The sequence below is a fragment of the Dromaius novaehollandiae genome, chromosome 15, assembly GCF_036370855.1.
Source record: "Dromaius novaehollandiae isolate bDroNov1 chromosome 15, bDroNov1.hap1, whole genome shotgun sequence".
Lineage (NCBI taxonomy): Eukaryota > Metazoa > Chordata > Aves > Casuariiformes > Dromaiidae > Dromaius > Dromaius novaehollandiae.
Genome location: NC_088112.1, coordinates 14,326,463 through 14,352,611, shown reverse-complemented (window position 1 = coordinate 14,352,611; position 26,149 = coordinate 14,326,463). Strand labels below are relative to the sequence as shown.

Sequence of the window (26,149 nt, the reverse complement as noted above, 5' to 3'; positions counted from 1 at the left end):
TCTATTCCAAAAAATAATTTATCAGCTCGATAGTTCATGTACATAAATATTCATCTCTATGGCTATGTACAGAGGCAGGCAGGAGCCAGGCAGGCAGCAGGGCTCCCGCCAGGAGACACTTCCATTGAAACATCCAGTCAAAGCAACGCCGGACAAAGCCCGGCTCTCTGGGTGATGCAGCAGGTGACCTGGGGCAGCGCCCGTCCCAGAGAGGCACTAGCTCATGCAACGCCAGGCCCGGATTTGCAGGTCTCAGTCTGGACTGAAGGCACGGCGCAGAGATGAGGCCAGGCAGGGAGGAGCCCAAGTCCCCCAGGCCCTGGAGAGAGGGGCCCCCTGCCCCAGCACTGTGGCTCGGGGCCCTGCCCATGCACAGCAGGGAACAGCCCTGCGCCCGCTTCGTGCCCGGATCCGCTGCCCCCGAGAGCAGCGGTGCCCTTGGCATCCCCCGTCCCTGCCCGCCCTTATGTCCTCACACTGGGGTAGGTGAAGAGGCAGGGAGCGAGCGGCAGCGGGTCGTGGGTGAAGACGGAGTCGTCCGAAGAGCAGGTGCTGGTGGTGTCCTCGCAGGAGGGCGAGTACTGCTCGAAGGGCATGGAGAGGTCCAGGTACTGCAGGGGAGAGACGGGGCCGTCAGTGCCCGGCGCTGCCTGCCTCGCCGCCCGCGGGCGCCGCGCAGGGCCCTCCCCTCCACAACTCACCTCCTCGGAGACGGCCGCCAGGATCTTGTCCAGCCCCTCCACCAGCTGCTTGAAGGTGGGGCGCTGGGAGGGCACGGCGTGCCAGCACTCCCTCATCAGCATGTACCTGGGGAGCGAGGGCGCATCAGCGGGGCCATGCCACAGCCCCTGCCCCCCCTGCCAGGCCAGTACTCACAGCTCGTGGGTGCAGTTGGACGGCCGGTCCATGCGGTGCCCCTCCTTCAGCAGCTTGAACAGCTCTTCTACGGGGATGCCGGGGTAGGGGGAGCCCCCCAGGGTGAAGATCTCCCACATCAGGATCCCAAAGGACCACCTGGGATCACAGGCAGCAAGGGGGGGGTGTCAGCCATGTCCTCGGCCCCTTCCTGCGCAGGCAGGGCCCTTGCTGCCCCCACAGCACCCTGCTCTGCCGTGGGAGGAGGGGACAGGAGAAGGTGGCAGGTCCAGACACCCACAGGGCCAGGTGTCACTGCCAGGAGAGATGTGCCCTGCCGTTGCATCCCTGCGGTGGCTCTCCAGTGCGGGCACAGCCCCATGGAGCTGCCTCCTCCCACGCCCTGTAGCAGCCCTCAGTCCCCGGGACTCACACATCACTCTGGTGCGTGTAGACACGGTCGAACAGGGCCTCCGGGGCCATCCACTTCACGGGCAGGCGACCCTGCAAGAACAAACCCTCTGCTTAGCTGTGGCCACGGGCCCCGTCCCCATCCCTTGCCCTCTCCCAGGCCCTGCCACACTCACATTGCTGGTTTTCTTGTAGTAGTCGATGTCGTGGACATCTCTGGCCAAGCCGAAGTCAGCAATTTTCATCACGCTCTCCGCCGTGACGAGCACGTTGCGGGCAGCCAAGTCACGGTGGATGCACTGCCAGGAAGGAACCATCACCCGCAGGAGGTTTGAGACAGCGGCTCCGGTTCAGCGTGTCCCCTTCTCACACCCTGACTGCCACACACCTCCCACGCACCTCATGGCCCCACCAGTCCTCCCCACACTCCCACGTCAGGGTCCCCAAATGGGGCTGGCTGCAGTGACAGCTGCATCTGGGGAAGAGAACCAGGAAGCAGGACAGGTCTTTTGTCCTACACAGATGTTTCTGGGGAGATGCTGCCCTGAGCTTTGCTGGACGTGGCTGGGAGCTGCTGGACAGCCTGGAGGAGGTGGCTGGGTTCGCCCTCTTCGTTCAGAGAGAGAACAGTGGCTTCAGCAGGGACATGAAACACACAGCTCCTCCATCAGTGCTGTGCCCACCCCAAGGTTTTTGCAGGCACAGGCACCCAATGGGCTGTGCCAGCCGTACCCGTTTGGACTCCAGGTACTCCATGCCACGGGCCACCTGGTAGACGCAAGAGACCAGGTCCTTGAAGGAGAGCTGCTCCTCGGGCATCGCGGTGACGTTGAAAGTATAGTCAGGCGTCGGGGGCCGCCGGGCCCGGAGGTACTCACGCAGGTTGCCCTTCGCAGCAAACTCCACGATCACATACAGTGGCCCTGGAAAGGGTGTCCACACTGCTCAGCCCCAGTGCCCCATCCAGGCCCCCTCCAACTCTTCCCTGCCCACCCAGAAGCCCACCCAAAAGTCCCCCCTCCTCTGCTCACAACCTGCCCCCTTTCAGCCCCATGCCTGCCCTCCCCGTTCCCCTGAGCCCTGCCTGCATAGCCCCCCTCACCATCCTGCGTGCAGACTCCCAGGAGATTGATGATGTTTTTGTGCTTGTCCATGAGCTTCATCATCTCCATCTCGGAGATGAGGTCAGCCAGGTCCTTGTCAGTGGCGTTGTCTGGGGAAGGAGGGTCTCGTCACTGTGCTAGTTGGGGTGGCACCCCAGCCTGGCCCCACACCTGGCACCGCCACAACCTCTGTGCCTGGGAGGCCACACGGAAACGGTTACCTTTGAGCATCTTGACGGCCACAGTGACGGCTTGGTCCGGCTGGTCTCTGTCGATGCCGTACGCCTCTGCCCGCACCACCTGGCCAAAGCAGCCTTCTCCCAGGGGCTTGCCCAGCACCAGCCTGGCAGGGTGAGACGGATCCGTGAGCACCCCGCAGGGAGAGCCCTGCTGCCCACCCCACAGCACCGTCCGACACCGTGGGGCAGAGCCGGCGTGGCTGCCCTTCTCTGCCCTGGGCTGGGGTGAGTGCAGAGTCCCAGCACTGGCACCCATTGCGGCTGTCAGTTCTTTATGCAGAGCCTGGGGGTATAGTGGTGCTGGCTCCCGGTTCCTGGTGATGGGGAGCCCTGACCCACAGGTCTGCGTTACAGACTGACAGGGTATCAGGGCAGCCAGGAGACCTTCCCATCCTGCGCCCACAAGCTGCTGGTCCCGGGGGTGGCTGCAGACAGCAGCCCTCAGACACAGCCCTCCCTCTGCCCCGTGTTGCGTGGCACCATACTTGTCTCGGGGGAACTCCCACTTGGAGTCAAGGGGCAGGTCCAGCTCCATGACCCCAGCCAGCATCGGGGCACAGCTAGAGGAGAGACGAGTGACGCGCATCAGGGACGTGCTGGACTTCCCGGAGGAGCTGGAGTCTAGGGAGAACTGCGGAGAGAGCACAGGAGACCTCAGCCATCTGGCCCTGTGCTCTGGGGGGCAAACAAGGCTCCCAGCCTGAGGACAGCAGGGACATGCAGGATCCAGTGGTGCTGCAGAGACACCCTCACTCAGAGCAACGGGGCGAGGGAGTTCCCAGGGGCTGAGGGCAGGAGGAGGCAGTGGGGAGGGCTGGCAGGACAATAAGGGGGCATGCGTGCAGGTGGCACTAGCAGCAGCCGGCCCTCCACGTTCCCAGGGCTCCCACTTGGCACGTACCTGTCGGATGAGTGGGAATTTGGAGAGCTTGTGGACAGCCATGGGCTCCAGAGGCTGCTTGCTTGGCTGGGTCTGCATCCGGCACAGTACCACAATGATGACAGCCATGGCCACAGCCAGCGAGCCCGATGTGTAGATGATGATGTCCGTGTACTTGGCCTCGGGGGCCTCGGCTTCCCGCTCCAGGTCCTCTTCTGGAGGGAGTGAATGAGTTGGCCATAGCCATGGTCCCGCATGCCCAGGCCCCTGTTTCCCAGCGAGGCCCCCCGCTCCCGCACCAGCCTCGCGCTGCTGCGCCGGAGCCCCTGCCCTCACCTGGGAGCACGGTGAGCCAGGCGGACTGGTAGGAGAGGCCGATGGAGTTCCCGGCCAGGCAGGTGTACTCGCCGGCATCCTCCATGGAGACGTTGCGCAGGTACAACACCTCCACCTCTGAGCTGTTGATGTCCGCAGTCTGCCAGGGAAGGGAACAGAGCGTGAGCACCCCTCCTCGAAGGCAGGCTCTGTGCAAACCCCTCGTCATCACTTCAGGGTGGACGCCTGGTGTCTGGGCACTTCCAGTTCTGGTCTGCAAGGTGGCTTATTCCTGATCTCCCAGGGCCGGGTGTTACCTTGAGCACTTGCACATAGGGGACGCCGTCAGGACCGTAGCTGCTGCCGTTCACCTCGATGTGCTTCAGCCACTGGATGTGGGGCTGGGCATCGCTGTAGACCTTGCAGAAGAACTCCACGTCGCTGCCCACCAGGACTGTGGTGTTGGCAGGCAGCCCAGCCTGCAGGATGGGCCTGTGCGGGGATCTCTCTGCACAGAGGAAAGCAGGGCAGTGTCACCAACACAGCACGTGACGCTTGGGGCAGGGCCTTATTTCTGCCTCCCTCCCTGCCCTCCGTGAACCCCAGGAGCCATGGTGAGCCCTTCCCAGGACCTGGCAGTGAAGCAGTGCAGCTCCAAGCCTCGTCTCCCATCCCCATGTCCCTTGTGTGCTCGGGACTCTCCAGGGACACGTGGCCTGCTCAAGCAGTGAGGACATGAACAGACTCCTCTGCCTCCTTCCCCGTGGGCCTGTGCCCCTCTCCCAGAGCCCTGCATGAGCAGAGACCCAGCACCAGCACTGCTCAGAAGAGCGCTCACCCAGCACATCCAGGAGGTAGCTGTAGCGGATGCTGCCGAACCTGTTCTCCACCAGGCAGGTGTAGTTGCCGCGGTCGGAGGGCACCACGCTCTCCATGACCAGGCTCCAGTGCTGGTGCCGAAGCTGCAGAGAGGGAGGTGACATGGTGAGGGGTGATGGAGAGGGTGAGGGGAACAAAGCTGCTGCTGAGCCGGGCCCCGGGATGGGCAGACGCTGCAAGGGGAACCTGTGCCCTTACCCGGATGCCTCCGATGCGGTGCTCGCCCCGAAACTCGCGCCCGTTCTTGAACCAGCGGATGCTGGGGCTGGGGCTGCCCGAGGCCGGGCAGCGAAACTTGACCGTGTTCCCTGCGGGCACCGCGTACAGCTTCTTGTCCATCCGGTGCGGATGCGTCCAGTAGGGCGCTGGGGAGACACGTGGTTAATGCACAGCAGGACGGGGTGCAGGTCCCAGCTCGGGGGCCAAGGGGCAGCCTGGAGCTTGGCTGAGCTGCTCCTAGCCCCTTGTGCTGTGAGCAAGGCCCTGCCCCACACGGCATTCTCCGGGGCAGGACAGACCCCGGATGCGGCCTGAGCTGCTCCTTACCCCAGGCAGCACTGACCTCTGTGCACGTAGATGGGCTCCTCGTTCCGGTCTCTGTGCAGACCATCCCTGTCACTGTCTTCATCGTCATCACCCGATGCCAGTGAGTCTGCAAGGGAAGATGGGTTGAGAGGGACATCTCTACCTGCAGGACTGCATGGGATGTGGGGTGCCCTCCTCCCCACGGCAGCCCCAGACAGTGGGCTGGGCGCTACCTGGGCTCTTACCCACAACAGAGATGGTGAAGTTGCGCAGGATCTCCCCAGTCACCCGTGCCCGGCACACGTAGAGCCCCGAGTCCTCATAGGCGACCTCTGAGATCTCCAACAGGCTCTGCTGGAGATGGATGCGACCTCCTGGGACAAGAGGCCTGGACTCCTTGTACCAGACCACGCTGGCACTGCTGTGGTTGGCATCGCAGTACAGCTTCAACACATTGCCTGGGTCCAGCAGGAGATGTTCCTCTTCTGACTCCAGCAAAGGGCTCTCGAACATCTCTGCCAGCCCGGGAGAAACGCGCTAAGCACCAGACCCAATGCTCACTGCTCCTCACGTGCCTCCACCAGCAGGACCCGCAGCACATCCCCACCCCGGTGCAGAGAGCACACGACACAGCATGGCCCGGCGCCCGGCTCCATCCAGCCTGTGGTCATGGGCGAGGGCTGGACTCTGCCCTCAGGTGTGGGACGAGGCTTCTCCGACTGCCTGCCTGGCACTGCCGTGTCCCTGTCCAAGGCCACACATGCCACAGCCCTTCTGGACGGGCTGCTCCCTGCGCCCCACGGTGCCTGAGCCCCTTCTGCCCCACAGAGGACGGGCGCCCCTCGGCACTGACCGAGGGCAGGGGCTCCCCAGCTCCTCCGTACCCCCGGCCTTGCCCCAGACAGGAGCAGGGGCACTTGGCATCAAACCCTCCCAGCCGTCCTAGGTCTGCTGCTCCCCGGCAGCCCTTCCTGCAGGGTCTGGCCCACTCGGCCGCTCAGGATCTCCGATCATGCTGTCCCATGTCCCCTCCACCGGGGCCAGGCTCTCCATGCCCTGCATCCCCTCCTGCCATGCAGTGGGGCCGCTGCTCCCCAAGGCCGGGCGCCTGGCGAGGGCTGAGCGCCGACTGTCCTGCCCCTGTGGGTGCTGCCTGGGCCAGCCCTGACTTCCCTGGGAGCCGGTGCTCAGTGCTGGCTCCTGCATGGACGTTTCCCGGGAACGCTCTGCTCTCACCCTGCTGTGGAAGCCAGCCCCAGCGCCAAACCTGCTGTGGAGCAAACCCACGGCAAAGGCGACCCTCGCCCACCCAGTGCTGCGCGGGAGCAGCCAGGCTGGGCTGGGGCCATGCTGCTAGGACAGCGCAGCCCTGGCTGGCGGAGAGGTTCGGAGTCGAGCACCTGCAAAGCGGACCCAGACCAGGGACCCACAGCAGCAAGCGCAGAAGCCGTGTCTGCACACCCTCCTCCGCGGCACTGCCTGTCTCACGCAACACATCCACATGCCACAAGTGCAGCCGGGACCCAGCCCTGCCTTTGGCCAGCTAACGGCCGTCTCGTGCAAACATCAAGAGCAGAAATGACCCAACTATCAGCTTGGCAAACACCGACTGCAACCTCGCTGTGTGCTGGGGTCTTGGGGACCAAACCGATACGCAAGGACTGAAGAAAGCAGGACCAGTGGCCCAGCAATGCCTCCTCTTTCCTAGCCTGGCCCCAGATGACATGAGCCCTGCCGTCCACATCCCTCCCATCCACTGAGCCTTGTCTTGGTCACTGTCCGTGGGTCCTGCACACGCACACCCATGTGCTCCCTAGCCATCTGCTCTGCCACCAGAGACAAGCTGTGGGGTGGCCCCTGCTCCTCTGTGCACGTGGGCTTCTCTGGTACGCACTCGAACCTGCTGAGAGCATTCCCGGCTGCTAATGGATAACACGCAGCTGCCACAGCGACAGCTTTCACACCGTCCCGCGCCATGGCACTCTTCCCAGAGCAAACCTGAACCCCCGGTACCGCAGAGTCGCCCACCCCGAGCAACAGCCTGTCCCGAGCCAGCCCTGCTTCTTCCAGCCTCCAGCCGAGTGCTCAGCACCTCCCATGCTGCATGCCCCGCCACGCAGTGCCCCCACTCCCTCAGCCCCTGCTGCCCAGCCACACGCACACTCGCACACACGCGTGCACACATGCAGCTCCGCGTGCCCGGGGCAGGCAAAGCAGGTGCTGAGAGCACCCCCAGCACCACAGGCTTGCTGCCCAGCTTGCAGGGTCTGAGGATGCACTTGGAGGGCAGCACCCCCAGTCCCACCGTCCCCTCTCTCCAAGCCCCGGTCTGTGCCCCCAGCCGCCGTACCTGGCTCCAGCGTCCTGCCTGGGGAAGCAGCTGGCCGAGCCCCCGCGGCCGCCAGCAGCAGCCCCGGCAGGATGTGCAGCGGGAGCCACATCTTCCAGGCCCCGCTGGCGCGGCGGCTCGCACCCTGCAAGACAGGCAGGAGCCCAGTGACCGGAGCCAGCAGCAGCGCCCGCAGCCGCCAGCGCCCTGCCCTGTGCCGGGCAGCCAGCTCCCGCCCCCGCACAGCCCCGGCCAGCTGGGACGCGTGGGGAGGGACGGGGGTGTCACCTCTGCATCTTAGCCCTGCCCCGGGGTGCCCCGGGGGACACGCCACGGGGGGCCTGGGTGACACGAGTCCCCACAGCATGTTGTCCTGGTGGGAGGAGGGGGGAGCCCCGAGCCCCCTCCAGCCCTCAAACCTCGACGGCTGGGTGAGGGGACATGAGTGGAGGGACCCCGCTCAGGCACAGGGACCTGACCCCTGCAAGCCGGCAGCAGGGACCACGACCCTGACCCCCGTGTGGCCAGGGCGCTGGGCACAGGTCTACCCGACCAAGGGGGACCTGCGGCTGCAAGGGTCGGGGTGCCCCGAGGTGAGGGGGGTCCCGGGGACAGCCCCGAGGGTAGAGGGTCCCGGGATCAGGGTCGCAGGGGGGTGCTGGGGCCCCACCGACGTGGGGGGTTACAATTCCCAGGAGGGGACAGCCCCGAGGGCAGAGGGGATGGAGGGGGGGCCCGGGGACAGGACAGCCCTGAGGTGAGGGATCAGGGGGCGCAACGCACGGGGGGCGCAGGGGAGACCCGGGATTCAGAGACGGGGGGGCGCCGGGAACCGGGGGTGGGGGGGGTCCGGGACAGCCCCGAGGGGAGAGGGGGCCGGGATCCCGAGCAGAGCGGAGGCCCAGGGGAAGGGGGTCGCGGGCGTCGTTACCGGCGGTGAGGGGCTCCCTCGGCGGAGCCGCCCGCGCGCCGCGGGGAGGTCCGGGCAAAGTCCGCCGCCGCTCACGTCGGGGCGCGGGGCCGGTCAGCGCCGCGGCGGCCCGCAGCGCGGCCCCATGGCGGGCGCAGCGGCTGCCGAGGGCGGCCCCTCGCCGCCGCCGCCTGCCTCCCTGCCGCCCTGCCCGCCGCCGCCCTCGGTGCGCGCCGGCCCGGCTCTGCCGCCGCCGCCGCGGGCGCGGGCACTTTGTAGGGAAGCGCTCGGGTTACAGCGGCGCCGCGTGCGGCCCTCGCCGGGGGCGGCCCGCCCGCGCCGCCCTCCCCCGCGCCGCCCGGCCCGGCCCGGCCCGGCCCGGCCTCCGGGGCCTCGCCGCTGCCCGCGGGGCTGGGGCTGGGGCTGGGGCTGGGGCGAGGGCGGGGCCCAGGGGGGCTGGAGCGGCCCCGGGGGGCCGAGACGAGACCCCGTGGGGCTGAGCGAGACCCCGCGGGGCTGAGGTGTGGGGCTGAGGCCGCACACCGCGGGGCTGAGACCCGCTCCTGGGGGGCAGAGGCAGGCTGGGCCCCGCCGGGGGGGGGGACAGAGGGACGGACGGGGACACGAAAATGCCATTCGCCGCCAGGCGGGCAGCGGTGTGGCCGCAGAGCAGGACGCGGCGCCCCGCTGCTGCCGCCACCCCCAGGCCAGTTGCTCCAGCCAGACGCCAGGACCAGGCCTGTGGGGAGCAGCGGTGGTGGGAGGATGCTGGGGGCACCTCCCCATGCCCCCTGTCCCCACTGCGCCCAGCATCCCAACCCCCACAAGCCCCAGGCCTCCCTGCCCCACTGCACACCAATGCCCCAGCCGCGGGCAATCCGCCGGCCCCTGGCCCCTGGCCCCCAGCCTCCCTCCCACAGACACATTAGCCAGGCCCCTGCCTTCCCCTCGGGCCGGGCCGTTGTGCTAATGGCCCCTGCGATAGCGGCCCCCCCACCACCACTCTGCTCAGCACCTTTTCATATGCAAACCCAGGCGCTGCCAAGCTGGGGAAGGGCAGCGGCCAGGGGGGCCCAGGGCCTCCCCTTCAGCACCCAACGGGTGGCTCGCAGGCACCCTCCCCAGGTGCCCCCACCCACCCGCGGGCAGCGAGGCACCACGCTGTCACCATCCCTGCAGGCGGGACGTCAGCCCCCGCATGGCGCGAGGACGGGGGCAGCCGGGGAGCAGGGCAGGATGTGCACCGGGGAAGGCCCAGCGTGGGCTCCCGCCTGCCCGGCCGCACAGGGAGCCGTGTTGGCCTTCCCTCTCCCTGTGAAGGACCCGGCTGCTTCCCGGCGCACGCTGGGCACGGGGAGGCAAGGCTGGCGCGTGGCGGCTTGGACTGCCGGGCAGCAGGGACCCGTCTGCTCTCCCCTGCCGGCCAGCAGAGCAAGCGGAGTGCTGGAAGTGCCCAGGGCACCGCGGAGGTTTTGGGCATCCTGCCAGGGCGGCTCCGCGTGGCGCGTTGCCCGGTGCGTGAAGCAGCCCGCTCGCTAATTCTGCCGCAATTAGTTGCAGCGTTATCACTGCCACTGCCATAAAGTGGCCGTGACCCTCATTAGAAGCCTGTAACAGGCTGCTGTAAAACGCAGCAAGGCTGCGCGCTGGGGCTGGAGGGGCCCTAATCCAACCGATAAACACGTCGCCTCACTCTCCGGCAGCCGCAGCGTGCCCCGGCCCGGGACCCGCTGCCTCCCGTGCAGGACCCCCAAGCACGGCCAGGCAGCCTCGGCCCCTCCATGCACCACGGCGCCCTTCCTGCTGCCAAAGGAGGGGACTCTCTGCACCCAGCCAGGATGTGGCCCCACAGCCCCCTCCTTGCACACGGGCTGGCTGGGCGCAGCTGCTGTGCCTCACTGCGTTGCTCCCTGCTTCGCCATCCGTCTGCCTCCCTGCAAGATGTGTCCTGAGCTGGGGCGAGACGTGCCGGCGCCACGCGCTGTGCTGCCAGCCTACCTGTGCTTGGCACGGCTTGGGCGAGTGGGGACAGGGCTGTTGCTGGATGAGGCCACCACCCTGCAGGCCCGTGCCAGTAAGCTCAGGCCCAGCTTTTCCCATGCAGCTTCGTCATGCAAAAATGGCAATTTCCAGCATGATAAAATCTCATTGCAGCGGTGGCTCGGCCTGTTCGTGCTGTGAGCACTGGTGGCAGTCACCACCCAGCACACACGTCCCCTTCCTGGGGCACTGGGCCGGGCCCAGGGGGCCGGGGCATGCAGCAGGCCCTGGGGCTGGGAGCCCCTGGGGCTGCTGGCAGCTGTTTGGCATTCCTGCCGGCGCGTGAAGCGGACGGGAACATCGATTTCATGGAGCAGCAGCAGCCCCTGTGGAGCTTGCAGCGGGCCGGAAGCGCGGAAAAACGTTGTGTTCAGCTCGATTCGAATCAAAACCAAATCAAAACCAAAAGAACCCAGAAAGCACCTGCAAACACGAGGCAGCAGTTGCTGCCGGCCCCGCTCAGCTCACCTCCATGGAAGAGCCAGGCAGGCCCGGGGTGCGCAGAGGGGCTGCAGGGCAGCAAATCCCCCCAGCTGCCTGGGGGAGAGTGCACAAAGTGTGGGGTGATGGGGGCAAGCGCGGGAAGGGGGCACCTCCCGGCACTGAGAAGGCCGGAGGAGCGCTGGGACGCAGGGGAGGGCAGCGCGTGGCTGTGTAGCGCCCGCAGGAGCTGCAGCCCGGGCAGCTGCCCCGCTCTGGGGCACTGTCGTGCCCTGCCCGCGCCGCCTGCGGTGCCCAGCCCCACTCCCATGCACCGGGGCTGCAGGAGCCATGGGAGCCGGGCCCAGCGGCTGCGCCTGCAGCTACGTCTGCTGGTGGCTGTGGCTGGACCAGGCTGGGCGTCTGCCGAGGGTTCTGTGTGCCGGGGGGCTGGGCTGCGTGGGCAGCACCGAGGAGAAGGCAGGGACGCCCAGCGATGCCCGTGTCCCCTGGCAGGTGGTGCCAGCAGCCACCATTCCCACCATCCCCAGCGCATGGCTTGTGGGCCCCCAGACCCCCCTCTGTCTGAGACCCCCCATACCCCAGCCGGGATAGTGTGGGCGCAGGGGAGCAGGGCAAGAGCACCCCATGCTGGCACCGAGACGTGCTCCCCCGGCCCCTGCCCCGGAGCTCCCTGCTGCACGGGGCTGAGCACCCCTTGGGGCAGGGAGGCGCTGGGGTGCAGGCTCAGGACGCCGCGGGGCTGTGCTGCACGAGGCTGGGAGCCCGTCCCCTCCCGGCTGGGGGGCTGAGCCGGGCCGGGGGGCTCAGGCTGCCTGCCTTGATTTATAACAGCAACTGAAGGCAAACAAAAAGCCCTTCATGGTAGCACGGCCCACCGCCTGCCACCCGCCTCCGGCAGCGCCGCCGCGGCCTCCGCCACGCCAGCAGCACAACAAGGGGGGATTGTGCCAGTGCCGGCTCCCCTGTGCTGCCGGTGCGCCCCTGCCCCAGCGGCCTCCTCCGCCACTCCAGCCTGGCCCTGCTGGCTGCTGCCCTCAGCCGCAGCCAGCGCGCGTCCCCGCGGCGGGCAGGAGCTCAGGCACGGCGCGGCTGCCCAGAGAGGGAGCGTGTCCGCCGGGCAGCGAGGTGGCAGGCACGGTGCAGACAGGGCTGCGGCAATGCGGCTCCAGGCAGGGTGGCAGCGTCGGCGAAACGCGGGGCACAGCAGCTCTGCTGCCGTCCCGGCCTTGCCCCCGCGCTGGCGTGTTGTCCTGCTCCCTCCCGTGATGGCTGACGTGGGCACCCTCCCCTCGCTTGGCGCCGGTGTCCCCCCCCCCCCATGCCCGGAGGCACCCGCTCTGCCCCATGCCGCCTGCAGGGAGGCAGCCCGCGGTGAGCCCCCGCGCGAAGCCGGACCCACAGCCCCGCTGGGGCGTGCAGAGCCCAGTGGCAGCGAGCGCGCGCACGGGGCTGGGCGTAGGGGCAGGCACACCATGGCTCCATCCTCCCACCCCTGCCCCTTCCCCCAGGCAGTAAATCATCACTGCTCCCCTCATGAAAGGCCCGTGTATGTGCTGCCGGCGCAGGGAGCCTGCCTGGTGCCAACAATATTGCTCTTGGAAGGCAGCCGGGGCTGCGGGAACACAGCCGCCCCTTGTGCCTGGCCCCAGCGCTCGCTGCCGTTCCTGCTGCGGTCGCACCTGCGGCCAGCATGAGCGCGCACGGCCTGGCGGCTCCTGGGGGGGCCGGAGCCCGGGGGGCTCTTTCCTCCTGGAAGTTTCTCTTGGCCTCTCCTGAACGGCTGTTGTTTGGGGCACCGGCTCCCCTGGCTCCTAGCACCCCCAGCCTGTACGTGCACAGGGTCAGGACGCTGAGGCCGAGCGAGCTCACTCCATGCGTGCTGAGGCCGCCAGGGCCCCGCAGTGCCGAGGGAGCAGGCCAGCGCCCGAGCGCGAGGAGCTGCGTGCAGGGGCCCCGGAGCGGGTGGGCCGTCCCGGTGCAAAAGCTCCTGGCTCCCTGCAGCCCCGTCGGCCTTGACATGCCGGCAGCTTTACAGCCCTGGTGGCAATCCGCGGCCCTCTTATCAGCGGGGAGCCGGTGAGCCCGGGCAGGGGCTGCGCGGGGTGGGTGCCCTGCAGAGGGGAAGCTGGCTGGCTCCAGGCCAGGCAGGACCGCTCCGGGGAGGCCAGGAGCCAGGCCCTGCCCCAGCATCCCGGCTCCAGCCTTGCTGGTAGCTGCCCTCCTGCCACAGGTGCTGACTGCCCGCAGGGCCCTGTGCTGGCACCAGGCCCAGAGGTGCCGGTGTTTCCAGCTGGGCACCTCGCATGGGCTGTGCGCATGGTGCCACCATGTCTAGGGGCTCCCCGGGATGTGCGTGCGGGACCAGGTCGCAGCTCCGCAGCCTGCTTGGCAGAGCAGGGGCCGCGTGGCGAGGGCAGGAGCCCAGCCTCAAGCCCACCCTGGCCCCGTCCCTCTGCTTTCCCCCAGCGAGTGCCCGCACTGTGCTGCAGCCTGAGCACCGGCCTCGGGGCAGTGCTCCCCACGCGGCGGACTCAGGCGCGCCTGGCGATCCTTATCTCCTGCAGGGAGGGACTGATGGAGCAACTCAGCCCGGTTAAGTTTTAACCAGGCAGAACTCAGCAAACATGAACCTGCTGCTGTCTTTGGGAAGCTCAGAGCATGGGGCCAGGTGCAGGGGCTCCTGGGCAAGCGATACCATGACACTGGGCTTCGGCCAAGCCCCCAGCCGGGCGCATCAGCACCCACAGAGACGGGTGCATCCTTCAGGATGGGGCAGGAACAGCTCCCCAGCCCCAGCAGGGAGCTCGGTGGGGCCAGGGCTGGCCCTGCAGCGTTGAGCCTGCTGGCAGGGAGCGAGCAGTGAGATCGCCCCTGCCGCATCCCTGCTGCCCCTGCTTGGCACGGCCATGCCCAGGTAACATTGGGTGCACCAGGCTCTGGGACAGGGGTGCATGGGGCCCAGGATGGGTGCTGCTCCCCTTTGGGCAGCTGCACACCCCATGTGCTGGACTGCACAGCCGTGGTGCTGGCTGGAGCCCCCTCCCTGGTGCCCATCTATGGGCTGAACAAGCAGGGCTTGGCAAAGCCTCGGGGACGGGACCCAGAGCCTTGCCCGCTAGCTCTGTCCCCTGTGAGGCACCAGTGGCTCCTCCTGGAAGCAGTGTGCCTCCAGCAGGGGGGTGCAAGGCAGGAACAGGGCCACCCTGATGGTCCCAGCCCCTGATGGCAAGCAGGCACCCAGCCCTGCCTCTACATCTGTACCTCATTTACTTGCTAGAAACAGCGGGGCCAAAAGGGATGGGAGCAGTTAGGGCTGCAGACAGGGCCACATTCCCCCCAGCGAGGGGGGAACCTGGGGCCCAGCCCCATGGCGCTGTCTCCTCGCAGCACCAGCGCCATGCCGGAGGATGAGCTGGCTCCTCAGACTGGCAGGCTCCAAGGAGCTGGCTCCGGCACGGGCAGGGGACGGCAGCATTTCCGCGGGGGGATGTGGCTACTTGGTGGCTCCGTGCCCTGTGTGGTGCCTGCCAGCCCGGAAGGCGCTGGGGCTCGGCCTGTCGCGGGCAGCCAGAGCCCTGGCCCAGCAAGGTGCTGCCTGCAGAGGCCCCAGGCAGGGAGGCTGAGCAGGGCTGGGCAGCCGCGGCCGCGCAGGCAGGCAGGCAGCAGTGCGCCGGCACGGGCTCTGCGGCACAGCCTGCCTAGTGGAGGCTGCAGAAAAGACCACACTCAGACCTCAGCCTTCCCCAATGCATGGGTCGCTCCAGCCCCACAGCATGGCTAGCCTGTCCCATCACACTCCAGGGCACCCATGGGTGCTGCACCGCAGCAGGCAGAGGGGCTGAGCCACAGGCCTGGCTGGTCAGGCAGGCACAGCTGGGCGCTGCATGGGCACCCAGGCTGCTGGGCCCCCATCAGAGCAGGCCATGAGCTGGAGAAGCCACCAGGACAGCATGCACCCAGCACAGCTGGGACGCCAGGAACTTCGGCACCCAGGCTGCCACATCTGGAGCACAGGGATGGGCCGGGATGTCTCTGAGCACCCTGGGCTGCAGGACACCCACTGCAGCACCAGGTATGACCGGCAGGGCTGCCATCTGGCGGTGACTGCCACTGCAAGACCACTGCCAGCCATCCCTCCACTGGGGAAGGGGACACGCTAAGGGCCCAGGCTGCCCAGGAGCCTCTTCCACCACAGGCACCTGCCTCAGGGAGTACCTGCGCTCAGCTAAGGGCCAGGAGCTGCAGGAAACACTGCAGCCCCACTGTGATCAAGCAGAAGGGTTCAGTGAGGGACAGCTTGGAAGCAGCAGGCACAGGACCCTGACAGATGTGCCGTGCCATGCCTGCAGGACTCAACCAGTCCCTCCCAGCACCCACCAGGGAGGCCAAGGGCAGCACCACCCTCTGTGCCAGTGCAAGGCCCTGCGCTGCTCCCAGGACACTGGTGTTCTGTGCTCTGCCGCAGCCTTGGCTGCCAAGGAGCTGGACAGCCAGTACTGGAGCACCGGAGCCCACGGCACACAGGTGAGCTGCCCTATATTATAGCATTTCTCATGCAGGAATGGCTCTGGGCAGTGGGGATCAGCAAAGCAGCACCCTCTCAAAGCAGGGGTATGCTGCTCTGCCCAGCACATGTCAACACTCCCCAGTACAAGACAAGCTATTTTGAGACAGCCTCAGATCTGGCACATTGTACCCAGCAGGAGAGCAAGCAAACAGAGTCTGCTCCAACGAGGCATGGTGCGAACAGACAGAAGCAGCGCAGCCTTGCCATCACACTGCTCCTGTGCTGCCACAGGACTGCCAGAAAACAGGGCACAGCCTCTTACAACAGTCACTGACATTTTTCCAGCATGAGCCGCACAGCTTGCAGAAGTGCCAGCAGTCTAAGTCCAGACTGTCCTGTGTTCCCCTCGGTGACTGTGGCATGCCCAAGGCCACACTGACATGCCAGAGGAGCACGGAAGAAGGTACTTAACCAGCTTTGTCTGGACCTCAGGGTGCCTTGGGATAGCAGCAGCTTGAGGAAGGTGGTTAGAACACAAGCCTCCCTCCCATCCCAAACATTTTAAAAGTGTCTGCATCCTGTTCTTTGCTTTGAAGGATGGCAAAAACCCAGGACAGGCTGTACCAGAGACACAGCACCCAAAAGTAGTAATAAACACTCTATTTGGAGAGCTTCACCTTAGGGAAACAGCAGATACATTGGGTACAGGAGAAGGCAAAACTGTCAGTACACAGACAGTGGAGTGACACACCAGACTGGACAGTGCTGGAAGTGGATCCCTCTTGGTGTCAATGCATAGCACATCTAGCAGGCACCTGCCCTCATACAGCAAGACGAGAGCTAAGCAGCAGAGTTCGGAGTTGGAGGCCATCCAGTGCTACCAGGCACACAATGCTTCCTTCAGTTCATTGCAATTTTCTGCTTGTTGATCAACTTGCAAGGTTTAAAAGCACTCCCTCTTTAGCAGGAGACTAAGGTCAGACCTCAGCAGTAGTGCAAGACTGGAAAACATTAGGAAGGCAAACCCAGACCAGCAGGAGCCTGTCCTAAGGGAGGATGGCAGATTCAGTGCAGGGTGAAGAGAGAACAAAGAATATGCACACTCTGGAGCAGGCAGGGGAAGGCACTCACTCCAAGCATAGAGATTAACATCCAACTCTCTCTCTCCCTGATTAACCTGATCAGTGCACATGCTGGTGTTTGGAAGTGCCTCTACAAAGACTGGCTCTCAGCCTCACGAGGGCATCAGCTGCTCACCCTGGAACACAACATTTGGAGTAAAGGACCCCAGCCTGCCCTTCCAACAGCTGCCGAAACCATGTGATGGGAGGCAGCAGCTCTGCTCAGCCCACCCCAACAGCACAGTGTGTCTGCAGCCTTCACCCACGCTTGTCAGCCCCACAAAGCTGCGGCTTGCCAGGCAAGTCCTGAGAGAAGCCACATCCCTGTCCTTCTGGCCCATGGAAGAAAAGAAGCAGGAGATTAGCCAAGGGCTAGCAAAGCCTCAGCTCCATGGAGGCACTAAGGCTGGGACAAAACCCTGGGGTGGCTGACTTGGAGCACTGGCACTGAACATAAGGCCAGCCCAATGCACATGGCTCTTGTGGCAGGCTAGCAGCGAACAGGCAGTGCCTTAGCTTAAGAGTAAAACATTTAAAGAACTCATCCAAAACACAACAGTCTCAGAAGCCTGCCCTTCCTTCCAGGGCTTTTTCTAACAGATCTCGTGCATTAGCACCATGAAGAGACCATTTAGTTTTAATTTCCATGTTTGAAATATAGAACACCTTTTTTTCCCAGGGTGATACAGATCTGTAAGAACCTTGTGGAGAAGGGTTGGGCAAGTAGCAACTAGCAAAGGGCTAATGAAGGCAGGTTTCCAGAGGATTTGTAGGGTTTTTTGGTCAGCTGACAATTCAGCTGAGTTACACCACAGTTTTCTGCTGTATCCAGATTTATTCCCTCCTCTTTTTCCTTAAAATCCTCTTTCCCCAGAGTATATTGGTGGCAAAATGGAAAATTCTGCACTCCAATGCAGACCCTGATAGAATTAGAGATAAGTTCATCTCTCTCTCTCTTTCTTCACTGATTGCATTTAGATCTTCGAGATCTCCATCACTGCCAAGTTTGGCTGGGGTTGATTTAAGTTACAGGGGATACAAAGACACACATGGTGAATGATCACATACACCAGTTTCCATAGGAAACCAGGCTAAACAGTTACTTCCTTCCACATGGAAATCCTCAGAGCAGAGGGCTGAGCTGTCTGGAGAGCCGGGAGCTCTAACTGCTCTTTCAGCCCTCCACTCCTACTACTAGCAGCTTGCACAACAGAAATTGTAACTACTTGTTAACCAGATCTAGACAACAGAGCTCCAGAACCAACGGCTGCAGTACTATGAAAGGCTGTAACAGCAAGCAGTGGCTCAAAAAATCCTGCACATAAACCTGACCAGGGGAGGCACAAAGAGATGCCATACTGCTATTTCCTATTTTAGGTCTGTAAAAAGCCAGGCAGCCTGCACAGTGTCCCATCCACACTGCATAAGTGCTGCCTGCTAGGGTCTACAAGCTCTCCCCCAGCAACAGACACCTTTGAGCATGGGATGCTGGCCTTCCAGGTGCAAGAATCCATTATTTGCTCTGGTGAGGGAAGAGGTGGCCTTCACCAGCCTGTTGCCAAAACCTCCTTATTCCAGATACACACTTCCTCTCACACCGCACCCACCTTTACAGGAAGCAATTACACAATGAAAACTACTCTAAGGGAGTGAAGTATTTGCTGTCTAGCAAGTCTTTTCCAGCTGGATCCTTTTTCTGACAGATTCAGCCCCCATTCTGCTCAATGGGTGCATACAGGAGGGCAGGGTTTTGCTTATCCAGAGGGATAATGAAACCATTGTGGGCTGGCAAAGGATGTGTGTTCTTGGGCCACCAACAACTCCAAGAACAGTGCTGCAACTTGCTCTAGAAGTCTTGGCTGAAATAACTGTAGCCTCCTGGGGCAGTTGACTCTTCCCGAACATACTGCTGTGGTGGGAATGGTCCTACAATCGGCACTGCTCCTGGCATCCTGGACATCCAAGAGAGCAATAAGAAGAGAATGGAGAAAGGAGAATGTCAGAACGGCTCCGAAATCTGTGAGCTGCAAACACTGCTCAGCAAGCACTGCTATCAGTGGAGTAATGGCCTACTATAGCCAAGTCAATAGACCTGCCAGAAAAGCACCCAAGTGCATTCTTATCCTCTGCATGGGCGCATGCATGCGTGTGCGCAAACAGCCACCTTTAGCATGGCAGAATTAGCTATTGCACAGCTAAAGGCTGTTAAGAGCTTCCATTACAAAGCAGACACCCTTGCTCCCCTTTCAGACTGTAGGAGCTGGCCTGAAACATGACGTCAGAGCTAAGTCCAGGAGCAGCTTTCTGAAAGGGAGTTGTGCAGCTCCAAAAACTGGAACAACATTTATGCCCTTAATGGGAACAGTATACATTTGTGTTGGGAACATCTTTGATGTTATCTTTCTAGAGTGGGATGAATCCAGGCTGGATACTTGCTATTCACTACTCCTGCTGTGCTCTCCAAGAGCTGAAACTTTTTTGGAATAACAGATGGAGCATATGTCTTCTTATCAAGTACTGCACAGGGCTAGGATGTCTAGGGGCCGTTATTCCACATTTAAGCAATAGAGAAAGTTCCATGTTTTCCCCCTACCCTCTCTGGGCAATTCGGCTAGGAATCTGTCTGCACTTCAGGCAGGGTTTTCCAGTGCATTGTTCTTTCTTTTAAGAAAAACTCCAACCAACCTGGCTTCATTACTGATCATCTCTTAGTTAAGGCTCTAGAATTAAAGATTCCAACTTTGACAGTGTCCAGAACAAGTATTTTTAGTATCATGTATCATCTCCCTGGCAGCCTAACATGTTCAGGTCAATGATATTCCCAGGGGATCCTGCTATTTAACTCACTAACCATGAGAGTGAGTTCAGCAATGTAGTCTAGGTTTCCAGAGTGTGTTGACTACATCCTGAATTGTAAGACAAGCAACTCCATGAGAGACTAGAATGGCAAGCAGACCTCCACTAAGCCAGTCTTGAATTAAATTAAAATCTTGCTTGCTACAGAAACAGTGTTTAATAGGTGTCAGCCTGGATGCGTTCATTTCAGAGGTCCACACTGATCTCAGCCATCAAGAACCAAACACAACCAAAGGGCACTTCTACTTTGGCAGCAGCCCAGAGCTGTCTGCAGAGGGAGCTGTGGAAGAAGCTGAGCAGGTGTTAAGCACCCCAAGTGTGAATCTGCTTCAGAGCAAACAGCACAAGCTTTCACAAAACTGTATTGTTCTGCTTGCAAGTCAGCTTGAAATATGCATTCAAAACTGTATTTTACGTTACAGTTAAGCCACTGATTTGAACAGCAAGCCTGGAAACACACTTAAACAAGAAAGTTACTTACTGATTCTTGTGTTTGAAGCCACTGATGTGAGCTTGGTACTGCTCTATGGAGTTCAGTACTATGTTACATGTGTTGCAGGGGTACCCCTTCCCAGCTGAAACAGACATCAATGTTAGCACACACAGCTAGCCAACAACTTGGTGCCTGAGGTAGAAACAAGTGAGATAGATAGTCAATCACTTGATGCGTTAGTTAACTGCTAAAGAAATAGCAAGTCAATATCCTGACCAGGCAAGGTTGTCACAGAATCCAACCACCCCATCAGCAGCTTAAGACATTGGTCAGTCACTGCAGAGTGGTGCGAGGGAATCACTAAGCCAAAAAAGTTTTCCTGGTCACACAAGTTTGTTCATAGGAAATCTGTATTAATTTTTATAGATGAACAGCGCACACTATCAAGCTTAGTAAAATCTTAGCATTAGGAAACCAAACCTGATGTTATACTACCTTTGCAATTCCACTTCTCTCCCAAACTTTCACTTCTCCCGATCTTTATATTTCATAACAGAATGTGAGGGAGATACTTAAATTTGTAAGTTTGAAGTGTTTCAATTAAAAGTCAGAAGAGATTATACACGATGTCAAGTTCCACAATGCAACATTCTGTTAAGCCTTGTTGAAGTGTGAATTGAGAATACTAAACTCTGTGCTCAAGCAGTTCAGCTACAGTCAGTGCATCAGTTAACTGCAAAAAAGTTTCCAACAATAGTTGTACCAGACAGATTGATGGTCTTGTGTAACATGACAACTCCAGCTGGAATGAAAGTTCTGGAGGTCACAGATACCAAACAAGCAAGCATGGTAGTACAGCTTACTACAGGAGCCTGTAAGAGGGGAAACTCCTGGCAGTTGTCCTCAAGACATTAATTACTCTTGAATTCAAGCTCTCTGGGGAAGGGCTCTGCCTTAGAATCTCACATAAAAGAAATATTTCCTTAAGGTGAAAGAAATTTCAGACATTCACCCCAAGAGTGCAGAGCAATGTAATCTTTGAGAGCAAGAAGCACAACACAATGCAGCAGACATTTCCCCATCTGTCTTCTTCACTACAGAAGAGATTTTAGACACTCGTGGGCCATTTAACTCTCAAAACAGAGAGTTGGACACAGGCACGAAAGGCCAGATGACCCACTACAGTCATCACATCCACCCCCTGCATGATAGAGGTCAAGATCTCTGCTGCAATTCTGGCAAACAGGTGTGTGCGCCAAGTCCTTTAAACAGCACTCCTGCACCCCAAGCTGATGGTTCCTAGAGGAACTTTAAGCAGACAATATCTGGGTGTTGTTCTGTGAAGAAAAGAACACCTTCACTTGCTGCCAGTCAGATCCCAGCAGAGATAGGTTTAGGGATGGGACGTGCCAGAAGAAGATACCAGCACCCTCACAGAAAATAAAAATCAGAAACTGAGCTCAATTTTATAAAAAAGAGAATTAAGTGGATTGTGCTGGGAAGAAATCTGATGGCATGCCAGCTTGGCATGGCTGACAGCATACAGAGAGGGGCAAAAGGAGCAGGAGAAAACATCCCTGACTTTAGCCCTCTGAGCCACCCATCACATCAGAACAGCTCCTGGTTATAGCCCAAGCTCTAAAATCTTGCCTGGAACAGCTTAAGTGCCATAAAGATGTGGACGTAGATACTCCAGCTCTGTAAGCGCTTCACAGAAGACATCCATCACACAGAACTAGCCACTTACCCAGCCTGCCTGGGTTGCGGCTCCTGCCACCATCAGATCCTGAGTCACAAAGTGGAGCCATTGATCAGGCCCTACTAATTAGGCAAAAAACAGATGGGTAACACTAGATATCAAGCACCTTTTCCACCTCCCACACGACTATGCAATGTGGGAGAGCATACTGCTTGGATAATTGAGCCTCATTTCTCATAAGTGCTACCAATATCTAAAGGTGGCTTGCAAAGAATTAGGATAATTAATCTTCTGCTTATGGGGGCTTTTATGACAGAGAAAGAAGCCTTCGAAGAGGATTTTAGGACAATTTATCTGCTTTTTTTTTTTTTACCTCAAGCATCCAGCAGGTTACTAGAGTTTCTGGTTCAACAGAGGGCTGCTGGGAAGAACAAGGAAGTTTACTCTGGGCTCCTAATGCTTTCACTGGACTCCAAGAGCTTTCATCACTTAGAAGTACTCATAAGCAGCAGATCATAAACCAAGTGAAGAGTTTTAACTGTTTGCCTGAAGTTCCTCCTTAATAGCTCAATTTTTCACATTCCTGCCTGCTTCAGAGAAAGCTACATTAGTTCATCAGATGGAAGTGCCCACACAGAGGCAAAAAGGCAGAAATCTCTCTAGCTTTCATGTGCTTTGAAGCAGCAGCTGCAGTTAAACCTATTTCTTCCATCTTTGGCTATTCCCCTCTGAAGATTTTTTTTTTGTATCAAATGCCACTTTTATCTTTCCATTTTGGACACAATCCACCTAGCTAGAAACAGTACTGGCCAAAATCCCTGGGTTACCCACAGGGAGAATAAGATGGACATACCTGATTAGACAACATCGCAGAACACAACCCAAAGACAGCCACAAGTAGCTGCAGTCTCACCCCCTCCTTGGTTTCAGGGGTTCACAACATCATCAAATCAATCTTACAGTGAATAATCACTATCCTCCATCACAAGCAATTCTCCCTTGTTCCCTCCTCATGGACTGCCTGGCCCAGAGACCTGTCGGACACATACTGTTACTCTCCCACCCTGCTCTTCAGCAATTTATTAACCTGCCTGCTAAGAACTCACCCATGAAGGACGATGCTGGTGCATCAGGGGTTCGGCCATAGTGTGCCATCAGCTTGTGTTTGGTCTCTTGCTTTCTGTGCTTCTTGCCTACATAATGCTGTTTTGCCATGAGGGGGTTGTTGAACGTAGCATGGCAGAGGCTACAAAACTTGTCTGGGTCAGTAATGTCCTTGTTCTCTTCATTAGAGGACACAGTAGAGGCAGGGAGGGTGGCAGGATGTTTCTGGGGGGCCACCACTTCTGTAGGGTGAATCGAAACTGTTGATCAGTCACAGAACTTAAATGTAAAAAGCAGTCATTTCATTTCCAAATCCACATTAAAACAAAAACACAACAAAAAAACAAAGAAAACAAAAAACCCCAAACAATCTTAGACAAAGAATGCAAGACCTCTAAATAAATTCAGGTTGTTCCTACCTCTTCCCTTAACATTCCAGAATCAGAAGCATGCAGTAAGACAGTTTAAAGTAGGCCAGAAGTACTTCCAGGGTTAAAAAAAAAAAAATCAGATTTGCATATTTCTCTTTAATAGAGTAACATAATTATGGCTTTATGCAAAAGACGCAACATAGATTGTCTCCTTTCTGCTGTTATCATCCAGGCAAAGAAAATAGGAGGCAGTTAGAACACAGCCCTTCTATAGGAAAAGCAAGCAGGTTTCTGGAAACACTAACAGTAGAACTTGATCCTGAACCAAAGTCAAGAAGAGTCTTGCTTGAGAAATAACATGAGCAGAACTAGGTCTAATGAAGTGAACTCACACAGAGAGCCAAGCACTCCTGTACAATGGAAACAACTGCTACGTCCTCTAATTAAGGGGTACTTGAACACCAGACAGGAACTTTCTAAGTACCCAAGAACTCTTCTCAGACCGATGGGTGGATATGCTCCAGACCGCTCATGCTTACTGCAGCTTGGTGCTAGCACAAACCATCCTCTCCAGGGGCACCCAGAGGCCACATTTTTCTTTTGTCCTGACCAGCTGCACCACCCAGGACTCTCGGATGTCCCTACCTGCTCCCTACCCCTCCACCCATCAGACCTTTCTATCTGCCGACAAAGGGGTGGGAAACACAGGCAGCTGTTTCTGGGTCAGACTCAAGGTCTGCTTGGACAGTACCCCGTCTTGACAGCCATCAACAGCGGATGCTGCAGGAAGAGCACAAGGTCAGGACAAGCACAAACTGGTACCTTCCAGCTATATTCTCCCAGTTTCCAGCTATCTGCAGCTCAGAAGTTCCTGAATCACAGAGACTACATCTTTGTTTTGAATAACCTTAGTGAACTTGTCTTTTATGAGTTCCCCCAGTCATTTCAGTCCCTGTAAGTTTTCAGCAGGCACCATATCCCATAACAAACATTTCTACGGCTTAACTTCATGTTGCATGAGAAAGAGCTCTCTCCCGTGCCCAGCATACAGAGATGGATACAACACGGCAGCAAGCTGCGTTTATCTAAACAAGATACAGCCCTACCCAACTTTTACTTAATGCCAGCCTACCAAGCAGGCTGCTGAGAGAGGCTGCATCTCAGGAAGCACACTGCTAGCCCACCCCACTTCATACATAAGAGCATTTGCTTACTCACAAAAGCTTACACATGTGATCTAATGCCACTTCTCAACTTGGAATCTTTACATGCAGCAATTTTTAGCTTGAAAAGCCTCCCTTTGTGCCCAAAGGCACTGCAGACAGACATACCTTCCACTTTGGGGGACTGCTGCTTCATGTTCTTGGCATGAGTCTTGCCTAAGTAGTGAGAGGTTGCCACAGCCGGAGAAGAAAAGGTCATATTACAGATGGGACAGCACTTGTTCCTGTCTTCCCCATTGCTGTTCTCCTGCTTGCTCTCCTGTTTACAAGAGGAAATACCAAGGTTTAAGTATCTAGGAAAACAAGCTAATCAGAGACATTTAAGTGTTAAGTTGAGGAGAACGGACTGAACAGGATTTCCGTGAGGCAACACCATGTTTCCCTTCGCTGGACAGTGATCTCATTTCAGACTAGCCTCTTGCTTTCACCTGTTAGTGAACCACTTTAGCTAGAGGGGCAGTCCTGGCCTACAAGGGTTAAGGATAAGGTTAAATGAGTGGCTACCAGAATTGGAACAGCCAGCCTTCTACTCTCTGCAAGGTGTGAACCGAGCAACACAGACATCACTATCAACTGGGTCATCTGCAATATGATGCTAGCTGAGCAGGCAACAGCAGTCATTTCTAAGCTTAACGTTATGTGCAAAGGAATCCTTTTTTCATCCCTCCCCCTTCTGCTACAAATGCTTGAGGGTTAGGGATTAAAGCTGAAGCAATCATCAAAGTAGAATCTGTTTCCCAAATGAGTCATGGGGCAGACAGATGGCTGAGTGGAATGCGTTCCCTCTACTGACCAACGGTTCCTAACTACCAGTTAAAGAAAACCATGTAATAAGGGATCACCCCAAAAAGTGAATTCCAGTAGCTGGTCACTCCACAACATGTTCTCACTGAAAGGAAAAACCATTGCTATACACTTTCCCTGTCATTTGAGATAATTCCCAGGAAGACTTCCAATAAAAGGAAATGTGCAGTTGTTTCAATACAAAAGGCAATAGGAACTGCACTCACTGAAATATGGCTTCGTGACAAAACTGCCATTGAGCTACTCAGTTCTGGCAATGCCCTTTCTGAGAGCACATTCATTTACTTTCAAGGGCCTCCAGATCATGTAGCAATCAACTTTCTGAATTTTAATTAAAAAAAGGTACTTTTACCTGCTTAGCATCCAGTTTCATTTTCTTCCCCTGTGAAAGCTCCTCTTCACCATGGATAGACAAATATCGCCTCACTTTGTTTGCATGTTTCTTACTCTGAAGAAAGCACAAAAAAACCCTGTTGTTTAACACTTTGTCTATATGCTCCTTAATTAAAGACAAATCAAGAAGTTTGGTTACAGCCTGTGATCTAACCTGGTAATGAGCAAGCTTCTGGGACTCTGAGATGAGCAGAGCACTACACACTTTACACTGGGCGTCTGTGAAAATGTGACTGTTCTCTCTGATCATACGATCGACTGCAAAGAACACAACAGGGGAGTCAAGTTTCCCGAAAAGCCACTTGCTGCCTCAAAGGTGGGAGACATAAGCACCGCGGCCGGCAGCGCCCAGCGCCGCCAGGCAAACGGGGGCGGCCTGTGGCGGCGGCCCGGCCGGCCGGCCCCAAGGCGGCGAGGGGGCTCGCGGCCCGTCCCTGGCACTGCCCCGAGGGGAGGCGGCGCCGCGGGGTCGGGTCGCGCCGGGGAGCTGCCCGGCGGGGGTCGGCGCGGACGCCACAGCAGGCCCCACACCGCGACCCGCCCACGCTGGGGCAGCGGCAGCACCGCCGGCCCCGCTCACCTGCCTCCTTGCCCACCGGCAGCACCACCGCGTCCCCGTTGCTACCCGCCCCGTCCGCCATCTTAGTCGCGCGCCGCCGCCGCCGGCCCCGCCCCGCCCCGCCCGCCGCTCTCGCGAGGGCTCCGCGC

The 26,149-nt window shown here is 59.2% G+C and overlaps 1 protein-coding gene across 6 annotated transcripts; it reads right to left on the bottom strand.

Moving 5' to 3' along the window:
* Positions 1-26,149, bottom strand: FGFR4 (fibroblast growth factor receptor 4). 6 transcript variants are annotated; one of them, XM_064520970.1, is made up of 21 exons: positions 26,022-26,149; positions 25,596-25,699; positions 25,401-25,496; positions 24,353-24,503; positions 22,653-22,892; positions 5,441-5,722; positions 5,245-5,334; positions 4,881-5,047; positions 4,642-4,765; positions 4,121-4,311; positions 3,825-3,963; positions 3,510-3,703; positions 3,094-3,239; positions 2,591-2,712; positions 2,369-2,479; positions 1,999-2,189; positions 1,443-1,565; positions 1,289-1,359; positions 877-1,014; positions 702-807; positions 1-611 (listed from the first exon to the last, which is right to left on the bottom strand). In XM_064520970.1, exons 1-21 carry the CDS (start codon positions 26,080-26,082, stop codon positions 465-467), a joined length of 2,994 nt encoding a protein of 997 aa, XP_064377040.1. In that variant the 5' UTR covers positions 26,083-26,149; the 3' UTR covers positions 1-464. The 6 variants fall into 6 exon arrangements, with proteins under 6 accessions (XP_064377040.1, XP_064377041.1, XP_064377042.1 ...); XM_064520971.1 differs by having other exon boundaries at positions 5,453-5,722; XM_064520972.1 differs by having other exon boundaries at positions 26,026-26,120.